Source organism: Alosa pseudoharengus, unplaced genomic scaffold (genome assembly GCF_046254945.1).
Source record: "Alosa pseudoharengus isolate Yale_2024_CS ecotype anadromous, Long Island Sound unplaced genomic scaffold, YU_APseudo_1.1 YU_APseudo_1.1_scf_23, whole genome shotgun sequence".
Classification (NCBI taxonomy): Eukaryota; Metazoa; Chordata; class Actinopteri; order Clupeiformes; family Clupeidae; genus Alosa; species Alosa pseudoharengus.
The window spans coordinates 372,501-390,815 of NW_027468685.1; the positions used below are offsets into that span (position 1 = coordinate 372,501).

Genomic DNA, 18,315 nt, shown 5'->3' on the forward strand with positions numbered 1-18,315 from the left:
ACAGCAACCAATAAAAACCCATCGCCTCCAGGAACCCACCTACAGCAACCAATAAAAATCCATCGCCCCCAGGAACCCCCTAACAGCAACCAATACAAATCCATCGCCCCCAGCAACCTACTAACAGCAACCAATAAAAACCCATCGCCCCAGCAACCCACTAACGATGCCCCATATGTGCACAGCCCTGCTCCAATACAAATTAGATATCAACAAGCAACCACACCCCCTCAGACTACACAACAAACAACCACACCCCCTCAGACTACACAACAAACAACAAACAACCACACCCCCTCAGACTACACAACAAACAACAATAAACAACCACACCCCCTCAGACTACACAACAAACACAGTGAACAGGACTGGAGAGAGCACTGCTCCTTGTGGAGCTCCAGAGCTGCTGATCACAGAGAGTCAGTTCTTATGCGGCCACTTTCTCCTCATATGCAAACTGTAGCGGGTCTAGTGCATGGCGTACCCTGGGGTCTGAGTATCCTCAAAACCAGTCGCTCCATGGTCTTCAGCATGTCATGTTAGAGCGACCGGCCTGAAGTCGTTAAGCTCACTGGGGTGTGGCTTCTTGGGGACGGGGATGAGACATGATGTCTCTTCCTAGACGGAGACTCATGTTGAAGACGTGCTTCAGTGGCTCCCCCAGTTCAGCAGCACAGGCCCTAAGCAGCCTTGGACACTGTCAGGCCCCACTGCCTTCCTGTGGCGGAGTTTCTTCAGCTGTCCTTTGACCTGATCTGCCGTGATGATGGGGGGGGGTGGAGGTGAGGGGTGCGTCTGGTGACCAGAATCAGTGTAGTTGCATTGTTTGCATGGTCACCTTGTGGGGGAGGGGAGTATCAGCCTTTGGTGGAGGTGCGTGTTGCACTGAGAGTGAGGGTGGAGGTGTGAGTTGGGCAGGCCAACAAGCAAGAGCAGTGTCTGAGTCAGCAGGGGGTGATGGACAGACCACTGCTTTTGGAGCTGGAGCAGGGCAGTTGAACCTGTTGTAGAAGTGGTTCAACTAGTTCGCCCTGTCCAGAGCTCCCTCCACAGAAATGCTGCTCTTCCTCAGGCCAGTGATGGTCTTCATTCCGTCCCAGACCTCCTTCACATTGTTCTCCTGAAACTTCTGTTCCACCTTCCTTCTGTATTCCTCCTTAGCCTCTTTCAGCCTGGCTTTGAGTTCCCCCTATACGAGCCTCAGCTCTGCCATATCCCCCTCTCTGAACGCCATCTTTTTCCTATTGAGAAGGGTCTTGACATTGCTGGTTATCCAAGGCTTGTTGTTTGGAAAGCAGCGTACAGTTCTCGTCAAAGACTCATCTTCTTCTGGTGTCCACTTCCTGAAGGTGCGTGTGGCAGCCGCTAGCCTCTGTACTTTTGGTTTGTACATTGGCTAAAGATGAATGAGGTTGTGGTCTGACTTCCCAAGTGGGGGGAGGGGGTGGCTCTGTATGCATCCCTCACATTTGCATACATGAGTGCATACATAGTCCTGTTTTTCCTAGTTGGGCAATCAACAAACTGGTAGAAATTAGTGAGGGTGGAATCCAGTGTGGTTGAAGTTGCCAGAGATCGCAAAAAAAGCATCTGTGTGTTGAGTTTGGAGCCTAGTGACTGTAGAATGAATGACGTCACACGCTGTGTCCGGGAGGTCTTGTGGTGGAACGTAAACACAGACAACAATGGCGTGCGAGAGCTCCCTCGCCATGTAATATGGTCGGAGACTAACTGCAAGTAACTCCTTCACTGTAACATGTCCGGGATTGCACCATCTGTTGTTTATGTATAGCACCAGTCCACCTCCCTTCTTTTTGCCAGAAAGTTTATTGTTTCTGTCCAAACGAGCCACACTGAAGCCAGGTAGCTCAACGTTAGCAGTAGGAATGCAACTAGTTAGCCACGTCTCCATGAGGCATATCAGGCTACATTCCCTGTAAAGCTTCTGATTGCTTACAAGGACAGCCAGTCCGTCAGTCTTCAGTGAGTTCGTCAATGAGTTCACGTTCCCCATCACTACTGATGAAATTGAGGGCTTGTTAGTCAGTGAGTTCACGTTCCCCATCACTACTGATGGAATTGAGGGCTTGTATCGCCACGTCCTCACTCTAAGTCCCGCTCTACAGCCCCGAAAGCACCACAATTCCTCAGGGATGTTAACGTGAACACCACCGGCATTCCTCAGGGATGTTAACGTGAACACCACCGGCATTCCGCAGGGATGTTAACGTGAACACCACCTGCATTCCTTCGTAGTGCGAGCAGCTGATTGCTCAGGGATGTTAACGTGAACACCACCGGCATTCCTTCGTAGTGCGAGCCAGGGCTGTAATACTCGAGTCCGGTCTTGGACTCGAGACCGTTTTTCTATGGTCTCGGACTTGTCTCGGACTCGCTAGTATTTGGACTTGGTCTTGTTTCGGTCTCAGCCACTGGTCTTGCCAAATATGGCTTTTGGTCTCGACCGAGTCCAGCTGTCTTTAGGGCCATCAAAATTAACGTGTTAATCGCCGCGATTCATTTTGAAATACATAATGCGTTACAAAATATTAACGCAATAGTGTTTACCTTTGTGGGGGGCTGATGTCACGTAACGGAAGCCGCAAAACCTAAAACCGCAAGCCTGAGAGTTTATTTTACTCTGTGGAGTTAGCTCAAGATGAAGAGGATGAACTAACATTTAGCCAATAAATAGTAGCTTTACTGCAAACTGCTTTTCACTCTTGTTAAATAACGTTTACAATGTCAAAATGCACCAACAGCAACAGTTACATAAAGATGATACTTTTCGGGTCCTCTCCATTAAGATCCAACTTGAACGTATGCTACTCCATTTAATTGAGAGCGCGTCTGAGCGCACACGAGAGGGAGAGAAAACGATTGGCAGGCTCCAGTTGGCTTGTCGTTGTTGATGATAATTAATATCTCCTTTATAATATAAGAAACTTATAAAAGGAAGGCAACAAAGACGAGGTTAGAGGAGATTGCGGATTTATCCGGTTTCCACTACTGACCAGTTATAAACTGTGAGAGCCAGGGCACTTTGACATACTGTAGGCTGCACTCACTGTGATTTGAAAAATGGACAAAAATATTGTAGGATTCTCTGGTTGTTGCGTTGTGTTTTAGTTCTAACAGTTGTATTGAAGATGGTCAATAAAGCTTGACGGCGGAATCAGGATCGGCGATTAGATGATGATTTATTGTAGATGGTACAATAATGAATAACAGAACACAGGCTAAGTCTCGAACAGTAAAACTGTGCAGAGTCTAACAGTTGTGGTTGTTATTAGAAGCGGCGGCTGAGCCTTCCGACAGAAGATGCTCCTTGGTCGCTTCCTCGATCCGTCTCAGAGTCAAAACCTAAGACAAAGCCTGTTATACTAAAACATACAAACGAAAATCATGCCAACGTGGCAGATGCCCACAGGTGTACATTCCTTTATTTCCAAAGGAATGAAAACTGTTTATACCAACTTAATATCATGCGTATCATTGTTAATATTGTGCAATACATGTGGTACAAACAATATTAGAGCTGGACTAGCTATAGGCTATATTTCAATGGAGCTGTTAAAAAAAAGAACGTGTGAGAACGTGGCCACAATGGGCTTAAAGTGACAGTGCACCATTTACAAATGAGTTAAACAGCATCAAATGTGTAGTATTTCTTAAGAAATGAATACTTTAAAACACAATTACTGTGTCAGTATTATCATTTAAATAATATAAAAGTGTTTTACTTTTACCTTTGTGGTTACTCATTAAAGGAGAACTTGGCAACTATTTCAACGTAATAAACCCGTTTAGAAATCATTTGGATGGTTAAATGACCTGTTCCGGTGAAAATGGTGACTTTCCCTGCTGCGCCTAGCGTCCTCAGGCAGAAGACCAACCTTGCAACATTGAGACTACCTTCCCGGAAAGAAGTGAGAAACAAGAAACTAGTTTTAAATCGTATTTCTTACCTTGTAACATCCACATAGTTCTGCCAAACTTATGCTAACCGTTCGCTAGCTTGTAAACAAATCCATGTGCTTCATCCATTACCTTTTCCCACAGTTTGAAATAGCATAATGCACAATTTCTCCAGCAGAGGGGGAAATCCTGCCAAGTTTCCCTTAATTTTGTGATTTATGTTGTATTTAATATTTTTAATTGAGATTAATTCATTTCAAAATATATATTTTTAATCGTTTGACAGTCCTATAATACTATTGGAGGAGAAGGGGAATGGCTACACTTACAAATCCTGGGTGTTGTCACACTGTTTTTGCTTTTAGATAATAATAACCCAAAATGATTGTCTTGAAACTGTCATGCATTAGACTTTTTTTCCTATCCTGGACTCGGTCTTGACTCGGACTCGAACCTTTTTGGACTCGGTCTTGTCTTGGACTCGAACCTCTTTGGACTTGGTCTTGACTTGGTCTCGACTAGTCCTGGGGCCTGTACTACGAAGCGGGGTTACTGGCTTATCTGGATAACTTCGAGAGTAACTTGATCACGTGTGGCGTAACTTCCCGATTAACCCGTACTACGAAAGGTGGAAAGGTTTTAACCGAGGTATGCTGCCATGGCAATTTACGCTGCATCTCAAACCTGCTCCGACCAGGTTATGTTCTTGGTTAACCCGAGGTTTCTGTTAACCACACCCTTTATAAGTACCACCCCTCCACTAACAATTTCTCCCGAGACATGTCGGCGTACCTGGATGATCCATACGACATTGGAGCGCAAATCGTGAGGGACTCTCTTCGCAGGGCGAGGGGTTTTAGAGACCGCCAGAAAATATATATAGCCTACCCGGACGATATTCTCTATGAAGATATAGATTGTCATCCGAGGGAATTCGTTATCTTTGTCAGATGATCTAGGAAGACGCCTCATAGCAATGCCCGTACGTGGACATTCATGTATTCCATTGGTGATGCTGAACATCTGAGCAAGAATAGCCTACTGTATGTCCGAAAATAAATCGGACATAGGCCTACAGTATGCTGAACATCTGAGCAAGAATAAATCGGACATATAGTAGGCCTAATAAATTAAAATCACCATTTTTACAAACGTATTGAATTGAATGTCATATTACTGTACCCTGCACATAAAGGCTACACATTTCCACAGCACCAGAATCCGACCGAATGCCTCCCTCAACCCCCTCCATAATCGGCCTTCCACTATTATTTGCGATGGCCAACTCCTCTGCTACTGTAAAACACTCTGGTGCCTTACAGTAGTGTTCAAAGACACCTTTTTCTTGTTAGCTGTAAAACAGGCCAAGTGAAGGCTATAAGCATAGGCCTACATGTTTTCATAATTAAGAAATATTAATGCAAGCTATGACTATATAAACCACTATTCTGAATAATGTGTTTGTGTTTCATTTTCACCTGCTGCCATGTGCGTTTGGCAATGGTGTTGCATCTGAAATGTTCACAGGATTAGGCATACACTAAATCAGTCAATGGGGCTACTTAAACATTCAATTATCCTTATTACTGTAATCTATATGCCCACTTCTAAATTGTGTTGCATCTGTAGGCATTTCTATGAACTCAAAATAAATAAGCAATTTAATTATTTAAACTCATTAAATACATTCCGCAAGCTATTAATCCTCCGTATTTGAAGAACATGTGGACATAAAACTTTACTTTTAGGCATTTAGGCTACCCGATCTGCAATACGTTGCCATCAGCCTTGCCTTGCTTTGTTCACTGCCGACGTATTTGATTTTTGTCGTAGAGTGGGTTTTAATTCCTCATAACTTGTCATAATAATTGTGCATTCCTCATCTGTAAAATAAGGTGATCGCGTCATCACTGAAAGTGGTGATTTGTGCTGCAACCCGCCCCTTTTATGTGAACGCGCACAAACTCCAATGAGGTTAACCCCGGCTCAACAAATCAACTTCATAATCAGCGTCGTAGTACCGATTAACACCACTTAAGATAACCAGGTTTTGTCAACCCCGGTTTAACAAAGTAACCCTGGGTTACATCTGGGTAGGTTAAGCTCCCTTCGTAGTACAGGCCCCTAGTCTTGGATTTTTCTTGGACTCGACAAAGGTGGTCTTGACTACAGCCCTGGTGCGAGCAGCTGATTCCTTGTATAAACAAGTTTGTTGACGCCAGAACATTGTATTAACTGATCCATATGCATAGGATAGAATAAAAAAAAGAAAACACTCCTAAAAGTGTGTAATCCAGTTACGAAGTGAAGAAAGAAACACACACAAAGACACAGAGCTACAAAGGATTGCTGCCACCCGCGTCGGCATTGGACAAGACAGGCTATACACTATATAGAATATAGAATACATACTATATAGCTCAGCATAGGCTGCTCCACTATATACATACAGTATAGAATATAGAATACATACTATATAGCTCAGCATAGGCTGCTCCACTATATACATACAGTATAGAATATAGAATACAGCTCCACTGCACTCACAGCAGGACCAGTAGGTTCCCCTGCACTCACAGCAGGACCAGTAGGTTCCCCTGTACTCTGTAAAGACCAGTAGGTTCCCCTGTACTCTGTAAAGAGGAGGACCAGTAGGTTCTCGAACACACATATGCACACACACACACACATGCACAAGCAAGCACACAGACACTCGCACATATACACACACACACACACACACACACATATATATATACAAGCACAGACACACTCACCAGGATGTCGAGGCAGGCTGCTTTGAGGAGTGTGATCTGGTCAGCGATGGTGAGGCCGGTGAAGCCGGGCACGCGCTTAGCAAACTCCACGATCTTGATAATGCACTTGGTGGCCAGCTCGCTGAACTTGTCCCACAACCCCAGATCCAAACGCACACGGTGGTCAGCACTGGAGTTCTGCAGAACACACACACGCGCACACACACACACATACACACACACGCACACGCACACACGCACACGCACACACACACACACACGCACACACACGCGCGCACACACACACACACACGCACCCACACACACACACACACACAGAGTGAGTTCAGCTGTTATTCAGAGTAAAAAGGTAGGCGTGTGTGTAGCTGTGTGTGTTTGTGTTCCAGGGAAATAACTCAATGACCTTGACCAGCCCTGATATACAATATTGTACTCATTCAGTAGGAGCACACACACACACACACACACACACGTGCTGATGTGGCAAGATGGCGGCACACTCACAGCTCTGCCTATTTGTGCCTTCTCTTGTGTTTATCTACCTACACTACTGAACACTACAGCCGTCTAGACTTACTGGACATCTGGACTAACCCTAACCCTTACTGGACATTGGTTTCCAACTGAAGATGACCATCTCCAGCGACTTTCGTCGCACTCACAACATTCCGGACGAGATGGTGAGACCAGCGGGATCTCCGCAGGCGACTCAGACAGCGACGCGAGAAGAAACAAACGAGAGGCTGCGGGGTGGGCTACTGGCTAGGCTAAGGGCTAGGCTACTGGCTAGGCTAAGGGCTGGGCTACTGGCTAGGCTACTGGCTAGGCTAAGGGCTAGGCTAAGGGCTAGGCTAAGGGCTGGGTTACTGGCTAGGCTAAGGGCTAGGCTAAGGGCTGGGCTACTGGCTAGGCTAAGGGCTGGGCTACTGGCTAGGCTAAGGGCTGGGCTAAGGGCTAGGCTACTGGCTAGGCTAAGGGCTAGGCTAAGGGCTGGGCTACTGGCTAGGCTGCGGGGTGGGCTACTGGCTAGGCTAAGGGCTAGGCTAAGGGCTAGGCTAAGGGCTGGGCTACTGGCTAGGCTAAGGGCTGGGCTACTGGCTAGGCTAAGGGCTGGGCTAAGGGCTAGGCTACTGGCTAGGCTAAGGGCTAGGCTAAGGGCTAGGCTAAGGGCTGGGCTACTGGCTAGGCTAAGGGCTGGGCTAAGGGCTAGGCTAAGGGCTGGGCTACTGGCTAGGCTAAGGGCTGGGCTACTGGCTAGGCTACTGGCTAGGCTAAGGGCTGGGCTAAGGGCTGGGCTACTGGCTAGGCTAAGGGCTAGGCTAAGGGCTGGGCTACTGGCTAGGCTAAGGGCTGGGCTACTGGCTAGGCTAAGGGCTGGGCTACTGGCTAGGCTAAGGGCTGGGCTACTGGCTAGGCTGCGGGGTGGGCTACTGGCTAGGCTAAGGGCTGGGCTACTGGCTAGGCTAAGGGCTGGGCTACTGGCTAGGCTAAGGGCTAGGCTAAGGGCTGGGCTAAGGGCTGGGCTACTGGCTAGGCTAAGGGCTGGGCTACTGGCTAGGCTAAGGGCTGGGCTACTGGCTAGGCTGCGGGGTGGGCTACTGGCTAGGCTAAGGGCTGGGCTACTGGCTAGGCTAAGGGCTGGGCTACTGGCTAGGCTAAGGGCTGGGCTACTGGCTAGGCTAAGGGCTAGGCTAAGGGCTGGGCTACTGGCTAGACTAGGGGCTGGGCTACTGGCTAGGCTGCAGGATGGGCTACTGGCTAGGCTAAGGGCTAGGCTACTGGCTAGGCTAAGGGCTGGGCTACTGGCTAGGCTAAGGGCTGGGCTACTGGCTAGGCTGCGGGGTGGGCTACTGGCTAGGCTAAGGGCTAGGCTAAGGGCTGGGCTACTGGCTAGGCTAAGGGCTGGGCTACTGGCTAGGCTAAGGACTGGGCTAAGGGCTGGGCTAAGGGCTAGGCTAAGGGCTGGGCTACTGGCTAGGCTGCAGGATGGGCTACTGGCTAGACTGCAGGGTGGGCTTCTGGCTAGGCTAAGGGCTAGGCTACTGGCTAGGCTGCAGGGTGGGCTACTGGCTAGGCTAAGGGCTGGGTTAATGGCTAGGCTAAGGGCTGGGCTACTGGCTAGGCTAAGGGCTGGGCTACTGGCTAGGCTAAGGAAACAGCCACTCAAACCTCCGCTGCCGAGTTTCTAGCTTACAAACGCCAGACCCATGGTACACAAAACGGACTATGTGGAAATACAGCTGGCTGGTAATCGTTGTGTTCGCGATTGCTGTGTGTTTATTTTCACATAGACATGGCTACATACACAAATCCCTGATACCACGGTGCAGCTAGCAGGCCGCAAGCACACAGATACTACTTTGGGGGCAGCAGTGCCCTACAGGTTAGCACTTCAGACCCCGACCAGTAGGAATGGCTGAAGTGCCCTTGAGCAAGGCACCTAACCCCTCACTGCTTCCAGAGCGCCGCTGTAGCAGGCAGCTCACTGCGCCGGGATTAGTGTGTGCTTCACCTCGCTGAGTGTGTTTCACTAATTCACGGATTGGGATAAATGCAGAGACCAAATTTCCCTCACAGGATCAAAAGAGTATATATACTTATACTATACTTATACTAGATAGGGATCAAAAGAGTATATATACTTATACTATACTTGTACTAGATAGGGATCAAAAGAGTATATATACTTTATACTATACTTGTACTAGATAGGGATCAAAAGAGTATATATACTTATACTAGATAGGACAGGAACAGTGACTGCGGAAGGAACAGAGGAGGGGGGCTCTGCATCTATGTGCTTTGTGCATCTGTGTGCTTTGTGCATCTATGTGCTTTGAGAAACTGGTTTTGAGACACATCAACACTTGGCACTAAACATCACCAAGACCAAGGAACTCGTCCTGGACCAAGGAACTCGTCCAGGGGCCTCATTTATAAAGAGTTCTTACGCACAGATTTGATCTTAGACCGTGCGTACGCTCAAATCCATGCCAACGCTCAGATTTATAAAAACCGTCTTTGACGTGGAAAAGTGCTTATCTCCACGTCAGGTTCAAACTTGACGTACGACCATTTCCTTGTGGTAATGCCGGGGTACTGCAAGTAATCTGAGGTCTAAGTGCGATGCATTTTCAAAATTCCAAGACCAACGATCTCATGTCTTTCTTTGCCATATGCATGATCAATATCATGATATAACTGTGGTCACATTGTACAGACCCCCCTGGCCCATACGCTGAATTCTTAGAGGAATTTTCTGATTTCCTTTCTACTTTAACTACCGGAACAGGAAAAATACTTATATTGGGTGATTTTAATATTCATATGGATAATGTGAACGATTGTCTCACAATTGCATTTCAATCCCTAATTGACCATGTCGGGTTCTGCCAAAATGTTAATTCACCCACGCACCGAGATAACCATACTATTGATCTAGTCTTGTCATACGGCATAAGCATAGAGCAGTTAACAATCTTGCCACAACACCCGACCTTAACTGACCACCATCTAATTACTTTTACAATGACATTACAACATGCAGTACCTAATTTAGCTGAATACTACAGCCACGGCTTATCTGAAAAAACGAATGCAGACTTTCTAGAAAAAAATTCGCTTACGCCTGCCCCATTCCGGACTCATGTGGTAGGCCTATCAGAAGGCCCTTTCCTTAATCCAGCCGAGGTCGACTTGTTAACTGATAATGTGATGAACTCATTACGCTCAACCCTTGACTCAGTAGCACCACTCAAAAAGAGAATAAGAAAACATGTAAGGCGTGCTCCATGGTATACCACACAGACAAAAACACTCAAACAAACAGCGCGTAAACTTGAACAAAAATGGCGTACCACTAAATTGGAAGTTTTTCGCCAAGCATGGAAAGATAGCCTTATCACCTACAAAAAAGCACTCAACGAAGCTAAGTCAACCTACTATTCCTCGCTGATCGAAAAAAACAAAAACAATACAAAATTTCTCTTTACCACAATCTCCCGCCTGACGAAGAGCCACACCGAAGTAACCGAATCTATCCCTATTTGCCTAAACAGTAATGACTTCATGAACTTTTTCAATGACAAAATTTAAACAATTAGAGATAAGATTAATAACCAATCAGTCTCACCAAATATTCATACTCCATTGCTGAACGGTAGCGAAAATATAATTGAATCACAGATGAGACGAACAACGTTGAATTCATTTACACCTATCGACATATTAGACCTCACTTCCACAATCTCTTCATCAAAATCTACAACTAGTTTACTAGATCCTATTCCTACCCCTCTTCTGAAGACTGCTCTCCCTTTCTTGGACAATGTTCTGCTCCAGATTATAAATAACTCACTACTATCAGGCCATGTACCACAGTCGTTTAAGTTATCTGTTATTAAGCCATCCCTCAAAAAGCCTACCCTTGACCCTAACAACCTGGCCAACTATAGGCCTATATCTAATCTCCCTTTTTTGTCAAAAATACTAGAAAAATTGTGTGGAAACAAATTGGTACCTTCTTGCATATTAATAAAATCCAAGAATTATATCAGTCTAGTTTCAGAGCTCACCACAGTACTGAATCAGCCTTAGTTAAAGTTTTTAATGACCTCCTCATCACTGCTGATAATGGACATATATCAATATTGGTCCTCCTGGACCTCAGTGCTGCCTTTGACACCATAGACCACAATATACTACTCCACAGGCTTGAACATTCAGCACTCGCTTGGTTTAGATCATACCTTTCTAACCGCAGACAATTTGTACAGGTTCACAATAAACCGTCTACCCAGACTATGGTAAAATATGGGGTGCCTCAAGTCTCAGTACTAGGGCCCCTGTTATTTTCTCTCTATATGCTTCCTCTAGGCTCAGAAATTAGGAAACATGGCATTAAATTTAATTCTTATGCAGACGATACACAACTATACCTTTCCATAAAACCTGACGAATTAACTCCGTTAGCCAAACTTGACACATGTATAAGAGACATAAAGACATGGATGACAAATAATTTCCTGCTCTTGAACTCCGATAAAACAGAAGTCATGGTTTTAGGTCCTAAAAAGACGAGGGATATCCTATCCTCATCACAGGCTACATTTACTGATCTTCGACTATCCTCATCTAGCCTGGGTGTTCCCATGCTGCCTTGCGCACGATTTGATTCACGCTGCTAAGGCAGCCTGGAGACCATGGAGCAAATTTTCGCCTGAGATAGGAGACCAATCACAGAACAAGGGGGAAAGCAAGACGATGATGAGCTATGCACAGACGCATTTGATAAACATCCGTGGCACCCAATAAACGGATCTGGGCATTTTTTTCAAATACGAGAAAATGAACGCTTGGTTCCCAGACCACGTCTCATTGAGAAGTGGTGGCGCTAGCCAGGCTAATCCTCATCCACAAGTGTTAAAAATCTAGGAGTTACAATTGACCAAGACCTATCACTAAGTAATCACATAAAACAGATTACCAAAACTTCATTTTATCACTTAAGGAACATTTCAAAGATAAGGAGGTCTTTATCCTTACCAGACGCTGAGAAATTAATCCATGCTTTTGTCACCTCTAGGATTGATTATGGCAATGCTCTATACGCTGTCTGCAGTAACACCTGTCTAAAGAGCCTACAGCTTATACAAAATGCAGCTGCTCGCACACTCACTAGAACTAAAAAATATGAACATATTTCCCCTATCCTGGCATCTCTACACTGGCTGCCTGTTAAAAGTTGCATTGACTTCAAAATATTACTTCTAACAAAGCCATTAATGGCCAGGCACCAGAATATATTAAAGATCTCCTAGTCCCATATAACCCACCTAGACCGCTACGATCACAGAATACTGGCCTTCTTGTAATTCCAAGAATCTCAAAAACTACAGTAGGAGGCAGAGCTTTCAGCTATCGCGCACCCCTCCTCTGGAATAATCTTCCTTCCTCAATTCGACTAGCAGACACCCTCCCTATTTTTAAGTCTAGACTTAAAACATACCTCTTTACTGCCTCCCATAGTTAGGTATGGTGCGGTGTGGAACTTCACCCACCTCAGGGATTTTGGAATGGACCACCCTGCTGAGTCCTCGTGTGACTGACACCCCAGTCGCGCATGTGATGGTGGTCACTGACCATACCTGCGCTGGTGCCGACTACCCCTCACCATGCCTTAGTTATGCTGCTATAGCATAGTGCTGTCATGGACTTTTCATGTGTCACGCCGTACAACCCCCCCCTCTCCTCTCTCCCCTTCTCTCTCAACTCTCCCTCTCTTGCCTATTCTCACTATGATATACTGTAACAATATATAGTACCACTAATTGATTATTGACATTAAAGGAGACATATTATACCTCTTTTTAAACAAGTTAGAATAGGTCTATGGGCTATACAAAACATGTTCATAAAGTTTTTTGCACAAAATCAATCTCACATAAAGAGATCTCTGCAGCCTCTATTCTTGCCAGCTTCAGTCCCTATCAGAATGAGCCGTTTAAGGACTCTGTCACTTTTATGCAAATAAGATACTGCTGGCCACGCCCCACCTGTCAGATGTTTACGTTCGTTTTCTTCATGTGAAAACCTCCACTGCTTGGGTGAAAATGACGGAATACAGAGGCGCACTCTAGCCCAACATTTTCGACCCAGAGTCGGACCCAGATCAAGATGAAGAGGAGCCACCTGCAGAAACACCTTCACGAATGCTGCAAGCAGTTTCTAAATGGTTTGTTAACTTTTTAAATCAATGTATTTGCTATCTCTCCTACGTGCCAAATTAGTCTTGGCTATTAGCCTTTACCCTGTTCAGCCTGTTACGAAGTAAACGTAATGTAATTTTTCGTGACAAAGCCAGTCTTTTTACAATATTTAACATTTGCTTGTATTTGAAACTTCACTAGATTAACAGCAGTTGATTAGCTTTAATGCTAGGGACTGTGCTAGCATAGCACTCACCTTACCATTATAGATCACACGACTTCTGCAGCAGACGGGTTTATACCCGGTGTGCCTGAATGTTTATTCTCTTCAGAACACACTGAACATATACAGAGCTGACCATGGGGCCTTACGGCTACGGGGAATAGAGCAGTACGTGTTATTTATTAAGCTACTTATTAGTTTTTCCCAGTGTTTATGAGAAGTGACAGGCTACCATTTTTATCAGCAAAAGCAGATGTTAGTCTTAATAATGTTCATAGGTCACTAATGGCCTTACACACCAACACATGCCCCAATTGTTGTTTTCTTTCTTTTTATGTATGGCTATTGTCTGCAAATTCAGCAGGTATCAAACATACACTCGTGACACATTTAAGACATTACAATATATTTATCACACAAAACAGAAAAAAAACATGACATATGCAATATGACAATTGCACTTTTGACAGAACTGACAGATTATGTAACCTGCTAACTACTGCAATGTTTTTTTTTTTTTTTTTAGTCGTTACAGATAGCTTGCCTACAGGAGCTTTGTCAGTTGGTGTTGGGGATTCCTTGGATGCAGAATAAGGGTCGTCATCCCGTCCAATACGTGGGCTTCAAACTGCCTCCCCTGGATTGAAGCGAGACACATAGTTGGCGATCACCTCCTCCTTCTCTGGGTACTCAAACTCTGAGGACAGGTCCGGAGGAATGCTTATTTTCAGGAGTTCCTCCCTGTATGCTTCTTGGTCCACAAAGACCTCGCCCATGATGAAGCCCATCAAGTCTTCCACATACCCTGTGCAATATTTCACACTTCGTAACTATGTACATAGTTTGTAAAGTATTTCATTGTACATTTATTTATTGTTTTGTTCATTGTAAAAGACACCATAGTGCAATAGCATGCAAAATGAACAGATCTTTTATTGTTGATAAATAAAAAAATATGTAACTTACGGAATGTTGTCTCGGTTTTGATGGGTTTCACCCTGCACTGTCCCTTCCTGTACTTTGGGAAATGCATCCTGTAGAGAGGGTCCCCAGAGGATAAGGTGGCCTGGTCTCGTGCAGCATCCTCATTGTAATGCAGAGCAGCCAGGTAGAGTCTTGCGCAGTAAAGAGAAAACCAAACATGAAAATAATGGCATGCACATAATATGCACGTTTACTTTGAGCTAAAAACTGAGGCTACAACTTCTTGCACTGTCAGTACTATATCTCTCTTTATTTACAACAGCAAACATTAGCCTAGACTAAGAGCTTACTGGCCACCTTCATTGTAGATAACATGACCATATCTAACTCCTCATCAGTAAGGACAAAACGACTACAACTTGTGACAAACCCTTGCAGCTTAAATGAAATAGCGCTATAGGGGAAATGTGCAAACACTGGATAACGTTATAAAGTGAGGCTACAAGCTAACATTAGCTTATACTAAGGGTTTTTAGCTGTTGGTCGCCTCAATTGTGGATAACATGACAATATTTAATGGAGGTCTAGCGTCTAGACAACATTTTAACAATCATTACTTTCAGATATTATTGACTGGGATTGTCAAATATGACTCGATCGGCTGTGTGCTGCATTTGCAATTTGGAATGGAGAAAATGCTCACTCCAAGCAGATGCAGGGCTAACGTTAGCCATAATGTTTGCGTTAGCTTGTGGTAAATGACAAAACACGAACAACCTAACGTTAGTTCATGCGTAACTGCGATAGAAACACAAAAGTCATTATTTGAAAGTACTTACATGACTCATCTTGTGACTTGCCACGGACAGTAGGTACAGATCCCTCTGTCAAACGAAGTTTGATGGCTAATCCCTCAGTGTACTGTCCTAGGTTTTCAAAGCAGTCTGCCTTGAAGTGGTTCGCACACAGAAGATTTTTGCCGACTGTTGCTGGAACATGGCCATCGAAAAAATGAAATGGAGCCACTCGGTTCTTCTGTTCTCTTTGGCTGGGAAAAAGTGCAAGGATTTGTGTTGTTCTGTGCAGCCAACAACACAACACTTCATGTGTGACTTGCTCTTGCTTGTAGCCATTGCTCGGTGTCTATGCTTGTTAAACCAGCAAACTAATGGCGGATCTTCCACTAATCGAGTGGGTGGGGCTATGTGGGGGTTGAGAGGTGGCGCCAGGGTGGTTCTATGCAAATTCCCTTATTTTGACGTCAGTATAAGGGAGCCATTCAAATGGCTCATAGAAGCCTATGATTCCTGACACCAAAATCGTTCAACTGACTCACAGAAAACGGATGGATGGCTTTTTTTCGTGCTTGGAGTGTTATAAGGAGCTGTAGACACCCAAATGGAGGTACAAAAGGATGCAAAAAGTGAAATTTGCATAATATGTCCCCTTTAACCATTTTGATTTTCAGTAATACTAACCCACTCTACATCTCTCTTTTTTTCCCCTTACTGTACCTCACTTGTGAGGTATATCATCACCAGTCATCAACCATCCGTGTGTTGGCCCTCCTCTCACCCATCTCACCTGAAGTCCCATCCTTGACTGCCCTATTACTGTCCCCCTATCTGGACTCCTGGCCCGTACAGCCTAGCGACCCATCACCTGCCTATGACAATTCTGCCCGGATTCCTGGCCTGTCTGCCGACCCACCACATGCCCCATGACAACTCCCTTCCCCTGGACAAATCCAATGCTGGACTATTTGAACTTTCTGTCACTAAATCAGGATTAATGAATTATCAAACCAGATACGTAATCACCCCACCTCTTGTAACTTTCTGCTCAAGTGCTTTTTAACACCATGGGCTCTATCTTCTGTCCCGGCGCAATTGACTTTGTATACTCGCGCGTTTGTCTTTCCTATTTTGCAGTCAGCGCATATTGGAATTTTCCCTCCACAGGTACATGCCTGTAAATTAGGGAATTTGATTGCGCCCATGGGGGCGGTTCAGCAAAAAGACGGGGCGTGTTCCGGCGCAAACGTTCACTGTTGATATTTTGCAGTTTCAGAAAACAATTCCGCCACAGACCGGGAACTCCCTGGTCTAAAGTCTGTGGTGAAAATGCAGATGCTATTTTAAGGGCGCATGCATGACCACAGGCCTGCATGAATGAATGCGTTGCACACCAATCTACAGACACCCCCGTGCTACAGACACAGATTATCAAAGCCTTGATAATATTTGTCCATTTCCCGGTTTTGTTCGTGCATTGGTGACCTAAATATTTAGTAGCCTATAAAGTACAACATCTACATGCAATATCTTTACAACAACGCCTAATTACGACCTATTAATCTAGACAACTTTATAGGCTACAGCCCTATAAAGGCTAAAGTTACTTTTAGTTTTGTTCCAATTTACCGTTGTGTAAGGTTTTAAGCACCATAATTTTGCCTACCTTGTTGTAGCCCATCTGAAATAACTCCAAGCTTTGCTATGTTCTCTCCATCCTTTCGTTATTTTCAAAAAACGTTTTATATCCATGATGGCCTTGAAGTCTTGAGTTAGTGAATTAGCTTAAATCAGCTTTTCATGTGCTGTTAACCAGCAACAGATAGTACAAGAAAGCAGCAAGTATGGTTACAATTTCGGTACAATTTCTGTAGTTGCTGCATCCATTCATTGTTATTCTCTCTCCTGCTCAAATAAATGTTGTGCGTGAATTAAGTTGATGATAACGTGTTTACAAACTCTGCTTTACAGAAAATATTGTAAATAGTCTACTGTCACGCAGTTAATGGGATACTGTGCAGAGTTGAAAGTTAGGTCAACTTAAACGAAGCCCTGCTTGGCCGCCTGTGCTGCGCAACGCACACTTAGCTCCTCTCATCTATACAATGTAGTTCCCATTTCTGTAAACCATACATAATTTCAAAGAAAAATATTACCACTCGAGGGAAATCAGTGTGGTGTCCATGTGAAAAAATAGGCATAAATCTAGAGTACACATTTTCACGAATCACTGATGTGTTGATGACATAAATTAGGAAATGTTAGAGGACTTAAGGAGACGTGATGTTGAACTGCATGCCGATGCCATTTAACCCAAATGCCCCAGCGGCAGCACGGGAGAGAAAAGATTAACTGACGGAAGATATGCATTGTCTATAGAGAGGTAATGTTAGATTACATTGTACATTGCAAATATATCACCATGCATTCATAACCTCGTGATTCAGTGAGAATGATCCCAAAACATCGGAAAGTATGTCTTTGTGACAATTCTGTATTACATTTTGTCAAGATGAAAAATCAATAGCTAACTGTTCCCAACTGAACAGTGATTATAGCGATGTGAACGCTCCTGGCTGCGCCTGGCAAATACGCCACCATAATAGCAATCAGCTATGGAACAAGCGTGCCTGTTGTTAAAGGGAATGTGAGATGACGCTCTGATTGGTTTATTGCACGTTACGCCCAAACCACACCCATGATTAATGTAGCTACTTCAGACCACCCCATTTTAGATTTGCGTCGGGCGCAACAGTCAATATCCCGCCGGTAAAATAGCATCAGCGCCCAAGATCCGCCCACAAAGTCACTTGCGTTTTGCGCGAAGACACTTCCATTTTAGACCATTAAAATAGGGCCCCATGTCTTATTCTCTACACCCGACTATCATATGCATTTGTGATGTATACAGACCTTACTGTCATGTACTGACCCTAGGCAGATGGGTCAGGCCCTTGAGTCGTGGATCTGCT

The 18,315-nt window shown here is 44.8% G+C and overlaps 1 protein-coding gene across 1 annotated transcript in view; it reads right to left on the reverse strand.

Annotated features, from left to right (window-relative positions):
- The window catches only part of LOC143140296 (retinoic acid receptor beta-like), a 213,261-nt gene that overhangs the window by 32,252 nt on the left and 162,694 nt on the right, over window positions 1–18,315 (reverse strand). Inside the window, exon 5 of the mRNA XM_076301076.1 lies at window positions 6,696–6,872. Within this exon, the coding sequence (XP_076157191.1) occupies window positions 6,696–6,872 (177 nt within the window). The remainder of the gene's footprint in view (window positions 1–6,695; window positions 6,873–18,315) is intronic.